Here is an 8,337-nt window from a genome sequence, read left to right as displayed (position 1 = left end):
CAGATGGAGCCACTCTTTGGCCCCTTCATTGTGGCCACGAAGTTTCAATCGCACTGCAGGTGGTATTTTGTGGAAGAGCCACACTCAAGGGGTCACAGTTTGCTGACCACTGGGATAGAGCATCAGCCTTCGGATTGAAGGGTCCCGGTTTCGATTCCGGTCAAGGGCACATGCTCAGGTTGCAGGCTCAATCCTCAGTAGGGGGCGTGCAGGAGGCAGCTGGTCAATGATTCTCTCTCATCAGTGATGTTTCTCTCTCTCCCTCTCCCTTCCTCTTGAAATCAATAAAAATGTATATTTTAAAAAACTTCCAAATGGCCCTTGGCAGAATGAAGGGTCCCCCCACCCCAGCCCACAGCTTAGGCCAGACCCCACATGCGTCCCTCGTAGACCAGGGGCCCTGTGAGGAAGGCGGCCGAAGGGCTAGTTGCACTCTGCACCGCCCACTGCAGCCCGGCTGCCCGATACGCAGTCCATGCCCACCACACGGTGCAGCCTGACCCCCACAGAAACGTCCACGACCCCCTGCATCCCCCGGACCACGTCTGAGCCCCAGCGGGTGGCGGGGCGGGGGGTCAAGGGCGACCACCTACCCAGGCTCCTCCTCTCCCGGGCTATGGCGCCTGCAGCCGGATAGGGCCCAGGACCACGTCCACCTTCTCCTGGTAGGAGCCCAGGTCTCGCTTGGGCCTGGGCTGGCAGCCGCCCCGGCAGCGGGAGGCGGGGTCGTGGGCCCTGCACACGAGCACCTTGCAGTGCAGGTACACGGCGGGGAGGCGGTGCAGGAAGTGGAAGGAGCGGGAACTTGAAGCGGGCGAGGCCGGGTGCGGGCGCGGGGAGGGGCCTGGTAGGTGTCGTCCCTCACGCACCTGCAAGGAGAGAGCAGAGGGGCGCCATCAGGCTCAGGGCCTCAGCCGCTCCGACCAGGATCCACTGCGCCTGGGACCCAAGCCTCCTGCTGCACCCCTCCTGCGCCCCCTGCTGCACCCCCTCAACCCACCCTTCCTGCCCCCCGCCCCCGCCCACATGTCTGCCCTGGAGCGTGGTTGGAACCAGGACGGTGAGAACATCCATTCTCGGCTGATTTGGGGCGACATTGGGCGCCCTTGGCCACGCCCACTGAGGACCCGCCCTCCCCGCTGCGCATCCTCTCTCCCAAACCCCACCTACGCTCTCCCTCATCCCCCAACAGCCCCTGATGTGGGCGTCCTCCTGCTCACTTGGTGGGTGGAGACACGGGCGCAGGAAGCCACTGCCCCCAGTAGGTGCAGCTGGCACCTGGCATCTCATCTCCATCTGCTCCCCAATGAAAGCTTTCCCACCACACCCACGTCCTTGACGCCAGGGCTTGCCCCGAGCTCCTCACTGGGCCTCATCCCATTGACAGGCTTGGGGGCCACCGGGCAGCAGGCGCCCCCTCCCTGGGCGTTAACCAGAGGGGCACCCTGATGGGCTCGGCTGAGCTCCCAGGACCCAAGGCCTTGGCTCGCTGGTGGGACACGCTTACCCGCTCCGGATGAGGTCGTAGGCCACAGAGGGCAGGTCCTGGGAGGACGGCGACGCCACGCAGGTGTCCACGAACAGGGCCATGGGGGCGGCGGCGCGGCGGATCTCGGCCTGAACGTACAGGTCCTGGTTCAAGCGCACGTAGTAGGGGTGCATGGTCACGGGGTAGGCGAACGAGGACGACGTGTAGAAGGACATGTTGACGGCGAAGTTGCCGTACTGCACTTCCTGGACCTCGGCGTTGTCGTTGGCCACGTACATGAGGTCCACCCAGGTGTCCCGCAGCATCCGGCAGCTCACGTGGAGGTGCAGGCTCGGCCGCCTCTGGATGAGGCCGTTCCCGACGGGGATGGCTGCTTGGAGGGTGTTGGAGTAGGTGATGGTGTCGTTATCCAGCTGGAGGGGGCGGGAGAGGGCGTCAGGCACCCGGCCCTGCGAGGGGATCTCGCTGCTGGTCTTGTTAGAGTCAGAAGTGACTCAACGCGCTTCACAACCCTCCCAGGCCCAGCCGGCGTGGCTTCAGGCCCCACGGAGCCCTGGCGGCGCCGTGGCTGCGACGATGGACGTGCTGGGCAGCCTGCCGGGCGCCCTCCGCCTGGACGGTGGGGAGACCGCCTGCCGCCGCCTCCCTGTGGTTGGAAGTGGGAGGGACACGGATGCCTTCACCCCGATGACGTTCCGCTTCGACAGACACAATCCGTCCCCTTCGCCCCAGAATCCAGGACATGCCGGGACGTCGCCGGGAGGAAGCGGGCTCGGGGAGGGCGCGGGAAGGCCGCTCACCTGCTGGGTGGTGCCGCAGCCCGCGTAGGGGATGGTGAAGGTCACCTGGCTCGCCGTGACCTGGGCCTGACACTGCTGCACGTCCTGCCAGTGGAGGATGACCAGGTCGCTGGCCGAGTAGCCCAGGGACTGCAGGTAGCTCCGGCTCACGTTGGCCTGCATCCGGTCCGGCAGGCAGAGCAGCTCTGGGGGCCGAGGGCGGCCGGGTCAGTGCGCGCCCCAAACCCACTGGGGGCTCCCCCACCCCTGCCCCGTGCACACAATCGAGGGACTGACAAAGGTGGTCCACATTAGGGTCTTTTCACACAGCCCCCCCCAAGGAGCCCTACGCACACGGATGGAGAAATGGAGGCAGGCCCTGGCCGGTGTGGCCCAGGGGGTAGAGTGTCAGCCCATGGACTGAGAGTTACGGGTTCGAATCCAGTCAAGGGCAAGTTCCTCAGTGGCAGGCTTGATCCCCGGCCGCACGGAGGCAACCAGTCGATGTGTCTCTCCGACATGGATGTTTCTCTCTCTCTGTCTCTCCCCCTCCCGTCCACTCTCTCTAAAAATCAAGGGGAAAATGTCCTCAGAGGAGGATAACAAAAACAAACAAAAGAAATGGAGGCCGGATGTGGAAGGAGGAGCTGTCCTGCCAGGTCACCGTGAGCCGCAGAGTAAAGTGACGCTCGGGTGGAATCGTGGGGACGCGGTGAAATAGGGTCCGTGGGCTGTGGAGCTGGCAGGGCTGAGAGTCCCGCGGAAAAAGGGCTGGGACAGCACCTGCCCGCCGGCCACAGTCCGTCGTCCGTCCGTCTGTCCATCCCCTGCACAGCTCCACTCCTGGCCACCAGCCTCTGCTGGGCCTGGTGCAGCGACCAGGGGCCTCCAGGCGGCAGCCACACGTGCCAGGTCTCAGGACACAGTCACGGTGCCCCTCACTCTGATGGTCACAGGTCTCCCGCCAGGGCCACTTCCGCCCTGGGCATGGCGTCCACTGGTCCCTTCCGGCGGCAGATCCGGAACTCGGACCTGCCGGCGGCTCTGGTCTGCTGTCCCGCCACTGCGGGTGCCGGGGGGCAGGCACCCTGCCCCGAGATCCTGGGACTTACTGGTGCTGTGGTTGGAGGGACGGGAGTAGTAATCGGCCTGGAACCCGCTGCGGGTGACGCTGCCGTCGCTGACGAAGCGGATGGACATGAAGTTGGAGGACGACGTGAAGGAGTCCCTTGAGCCGTGGCAGACCCGGGCGATGAGCGGGGAGCTGAGGGCGGGGCCGTCGAACACCTCGATGTAGTCGTAGTTACAGTTGCTCTCCAGCCTGCGGACGCGGGGCACAGGGTGTGGGCTCCACTTAACTAAAGGCTTTGCTGTTGTTTTGTTATCCTCCCCTGAGGGCTTTTCCCATCGATTTTTAGAGAGAGTGAGGGGTGGTGGGGGACAGAGAGAGAGACAGCGATGTGACAGAGACAGAGATAGGTTGCCTTCCACAGGCACCCCGACTAGGGTCAGGGACTGAGCCTGCAACTCAGGTACCTGCCCTTGACCAGGAATCGAACCTGCGACCCTTCAGTCTGAGGGCTGACACTCTATCCACTGAGCAAACCAGGCCAGGGCTTATCCCTCCATTTTTCTAAAATATATTTTTATTGATTTCAGAGAGGAGAGAAAGGGGGAGAGAGATAGACACATCAATGATGAGCATCATGGATCGGCTGCCTCCGGCACGCCCCCTACTGGGGATGGAGCCCACAACCGGGCACGTGCCCTGACTGGGACTCCAGCCCTGACCTCCTGGGTCAGAGGTGGACACTCCATCCCTGAGCCATGCCGGCTGGCTCATCCCTCCATTTTGACTGCGGCTCGGGAAAGGCCAGTGACGTCCTGTGGCCACACGGGCAGTAGGGACCACACAGACCGGAAGCCAAGGCCCTGTGCTGGCCCCACTGCCGGCTGCCCCTGTTTTGGGTTGAAAACCGCGCCCACGGGCAGAATGCCAACGGGCAGCCTCTCTCCCAGGGCGCCGGCTCCGGTCCCTCCTTCTCCACATCCCCGAGGTCCCCCCGAGGCCCCGAGGCACCGCGGCCGCCCGCACCCCACTCACTGCACGTCTCTGAAGACGACGGTCACGCGGTGGTTGTTCTGGACCTCGATGTCCCACACGCAGCGGGCGTTGTTGGGGTAGCTCCCGGGGTAGGACGGGCTGGAGAAGCGCCCCGAGGGCCGGGACAGGAAGCCCCCACAGGCCCCCGCGGCTGCCGGGACAGAGGAGATGCTGGTCACCCAGAGCACAGGGCGCACCACCCGGGCGGGGGGAGTTTTACTTATTTATTAGTTTTAAATCCATTTTTACTGATTTTGAGAAAAAGGGAGAGGGAGTGAGAGATAGAAACATCCCTGATGAGAGAGAATCATGGATCGGCTGCCTCCTGCACGCCCCACACTGGGGATGGAGCCCACAACCTGGGCCTGTGCCCTGACCAGGAATCGAACCCTGACCTCCTGGTTCATAGTTCGACACTAATCACTGAACAACGCTGGCCGGGAATGAGAGGGGGATTTGAAAACAATTCCCAAGGCAGACACCCTACAGGCTGTGGCCCCAGCGTGGCCTGTCCCTGAGGCTGAGGGACACGCAGGGAAGCCACCGCCTCGCCATTCCCGCCATCTCTCCCAGCGTCACTGACGGTCACCGAGGGCAGGGAGCGCAGGGCTTACCAGCTGGCCTTGTGCTGGTGAAGGGAGGCTCTGGGGACAGAAGGAGAGATCATGGTCAGTTTCCTGCCATCCTTGGCTCAGCCTCTGAGCGCATGTTCGCTCTGTGCCAGCCCTGTGCCACCCGGGGCCACAGCGAGACGCTGGACACAGGCCGCGCCCTCCGGAGCTCCCAGCCTGAAGGAGGTGGGAGCGGCCGGGGAGAGGTCAATGGGGGGAAAGGAGACACATGTAATACTTTCAACAATAAAGAATTTAAATACAAACACACACACACACACACACACACACACTATCCAGCTGGCGGGGGCAATGTGGGGAGTGAGTGTGTGTGAGCAGGATGCTGGCTGTGTGCACGCAGGCGGGTGAGGGTGCAAGGGGCCTGGGGAGGGTGTGTGTGCAGGTGGAGAGGGGCGGCGCACTTGCGGGCACCTCCGCCATGCACAGGCGCATCGGGACCCACAAGCCGCCGCCCTGTGCGTGAGGCGGAAGAGCGAGGGCCGGTAGGTGATGGGTGCCACCAGCCTGGGAAGAAGATGAAGAGACAGGATGTTCCTGGAGAGGTTGAAAGTCCATGGCCCAGAGTGTGACAGAAGAGAGTCAAGTCTTGTCCTTATTGCAGGACGTGTCAGAGCCTTGACCATCCAGGTCACAGTCCATGGCCAGGGAGCCCCTGGGAGCACTTCCCACCATAATTGGCACCGAGTGTTTCCATCGGGACACAGAGAGCAGTCGGGGCTTGTGCTCTTGGGTAAAGGAACCTGTTACCAGACGAGCATCTGTAGGGGTTCTACTCGGCCATGTTTCTACAATGGTCACCTTTCGCCACGGGTTGACCTGGATGGTTATTTGCACCTGAAATGCCAGGACCATCCTCTCCCACCACAGCCTCTCCAAGGCCCGGAGGCGGCGGGGGCAGGGCTCAGAGGGGCTCCCAGGCGGAGCCCAAGGAAAGGTGCTTACTGTGCCCTCAGCACATCACCGTGGAAACCCGGATCATCAGAGAGAAAAGCTACTCAGGAGCCCGCCCTTCTCTTCCTGCAAACACAGAGCAGGGGCTCCACCAGAAGCCTGGGCCATGGGACTCACCTGGGGTGGTCACGACGATGGGCGGAGCTACGAGAAAGAAAAGCATCGGGGTCAGTCCTGGGCCCAGGGTGTGTGGGAAGGAGACCCTCAGGATGCGGACAGAGGGGCTCCTGCGTGCCCCCTCCCACCCCCGTGGCCTCAGAATTGCTCCAGGGAGCGGCCCACGGGAGCTGCCTACTAAGTGGAACCTCAGGGACTTTTCTCAAAAAAAGGTGTTGGGGTTTCTCTGAGGGCCAGGCTGGGGCCATGTGACAGCCAACCCCAAACTTCCAGGAACCCAGCAGCTGCTGGCGATGTGAGCTTGAAGCTGAAACTGCCCGTCTCCTGCTGGGCTGAGGTGAGAGGAGCCCTGAAACCAGGGTGCCGCACTAACAGGGAGGCCCGGAGACGGGACACACCTGAGCAGATGACGCCGGCGTCCTCGTGGTGCCCACAGTTGTGCGAGTTCCAGCCCCTGTGCGGGCAGTTCCACAGGAAAGACTCATGCCCCGAGCAGCCCACGTCGTCCAGCACGATCGGGCCTGAGCCCTGTCCGAACCGGGCACTTCCTGGGGCCGCCCTGGCCCAGCCACAGCCCAGCTGCCTGCACACCACGTTGGCGTCGTTGGTGTCCCACCCATCGTCACACACCGTGCCCCAGGAGCCTCGGTAGAGGACCTCCACGCGGCCCTGACACCGGTCACTGCCATTCACCAGCCTCAGGGCCAAACCTGAGTCATTCTGGAACCCTAGACAATGGTACAATGACACCTTCTCCATGTCTGTGCTGAGCTCCAGGCCCGAGGCTTGTTCTAGACTGAGGGCTCCCAAATGGCAACGCCCCATGGCAAAAGGTCAGCATTGGACACACCCAGGAGTTCATCTACATCAAAGGGAAAGGAGCAGGGACACCCTACAAGGTTTAAGGGTACACCTAGGTAGGGGGCCCAGGATTGCCCATGGGGTGAGCTGGACTGCCCCCCGCATCCACTAGGGCCACGCAGGGTACAGATTCAAGGCTCCCGGGACAGGTCAAGACCATGTCCTGCTTGGCCACTTATTTCTTCTCCATGGTCCTGCCTGACTTGAGGCAAAGCTCTCAGAGGGGATGGGACCTCTGTCAGACATGAGAGGATAGAGACTCAACCCCCTGAGGCTGAGCCTGCACAGGGCTCTCAGCAGGTCCCAGGAGGCCTCCAGGGCTGACCCTGAACAAGAGGGGAAGGTCCTGGTTGAGCCACCAAACAAGCCTTCTGGAGACAAGTCACCAAACAACCATGTCAGACAAGGGACCTGATCAGAGGCGCTCCTCTCACCCCACCCCTTAAGGGACAAGGATGAGGATGACCAATGTGGAGCCTCTTCCTGTCCAGTTCCATCCCTGGCGAGATTCAGACTCAGAGAGAGGCCCTGGGAGGGTGAAGGGACCTGTACCTTCGGTTGTTTGAGAGGAGGAAGCCATGGATGGACTTGTGGAAGGAGTTGTCCATGGGTATGGAGGAGAAAACAGAGAGGAAGGGCATGGTGAGGCCTCAGGAAAGGAGTCCTTCCCATAGGGTGGGACGGTCAGCGTGACTTTCCCATGTGCCCCCTGCACGTGCTCCCTGCCTGTCCACAGCCTCCCGCTCCGCTGAGTCAACAGGGTCGAAGGCCTGGGTGAGACCAACCTTATCCCTCCACGTCTTTGACCGCCATGTTCCTCCCCATCAGAAGACCTTTCCCAACTCTCCTGCATGAGCCAGGCACTCACTGGTGGGCTTAATGTGTTGGACTGACTCTGATGCTTGGCTAGAAAGAGTCAGGGCCTGGTGATTGAACCAGGAGGCCAGCAGAGCTCCTGTTAGCCAGAGCACGCTCATCACATGTTCACTGCCAGCCCCCGGGCACTGTCTCTTCCCCCTTGCGATGCAGGTGTGACTATGCTGACCCTCAGGGTGTGACAGGTGTGACAGGAGGAAAGAACCAAGAAGCCTGCTGTCCCGTCATCAGAAAGCCAATGGGCATCAGGGTCCACTATCCCACAAAGCCCTCCTCAGCCTGGAGCCACGGGGCCACCTTCACGGAAGGGGCGCACTTCTTGACCATCGGCCGCTCTCCCCCGGGAAGGCCGGCAAGAATCTGATGAGAACTCACAGGGAGGAAGGACAGACGGAGTCTTTGGAACTCCCCCCACCCCCTCTAGTGACGGAGACAGAGGGCAAGAGTGTGGTCCAGAAGGGGTACAAAGAGCCTTAGGTCAGCTGGAGAGGGCCGACCGGTAGAGGTGGGCAGGACAGAGGGACATCA

At 62.3% G+C, this 8,337-nt stretch overlaps 1 protein-coding gene and 1 long non-coding RNA gene across 2 annotated transcripts; both read right to left on the bottom strand.

The window, feature by feature from the left end:
- Window positions 1–562: 562 nt before the first annotated feature.
- Window positions 563–4,587, bottom strand: LOC111824389 (deleted in malignant brain tumors 1 protein-like; the record flags this gene model as incomplete). The annotated part of the gene is given in 7 exon segments (XM_023748375.1): window positions 563–800; window positions 802–840; window positions 842–869; window positions 1,508–1,902; window positions 2,290–2,474; window positions 3,381–3,589; window positions 4,373–4,587. Coding segments are annotated over 7 exon segments (1,257 nt in total), but the record flags the coding sequence as incomplete, so codon positions are not given.
- Window positions 4,588–4,898: 311 nt separating this feature from the next.
- On the bottom strand, window positions 4,899–6,538 carry LOC111824388. The gene is made up of 3 exons (XR_002827470.1): window positions 6,471–6,538; window positions 6,073–6,099; window positions 4,899–5,016 (listed from the first exon to the last, which is right to left on the bottom strand). It is a non-coding gene; the product is annotated as an uncharacterized LOC111824388 (long non-coding RNA).
- Window positions 6,539–8,337: the final 1,799 nt, after the last annotated feature.

Source organism: Myotis lucifugus, unplaced genomic scaffold (assembly GCF_000147115.1).
Source record: "Myotis lucifugus unplaced genomic scaffold, Myoluc2.0 scaffold_1339, whole genome shotgun sequence".
Classification (NCBI taxonomy): Eukaryota; Metazoa; Chordata; class Mammalia; order Chiroptera; family Vespertilionidae; genus Myotis; species Myotis lucifugus.
Note: the sequence above shows the minus strand (reverse complement) of the source record. Positions and strands in the feature narration are given on the sequence as shown.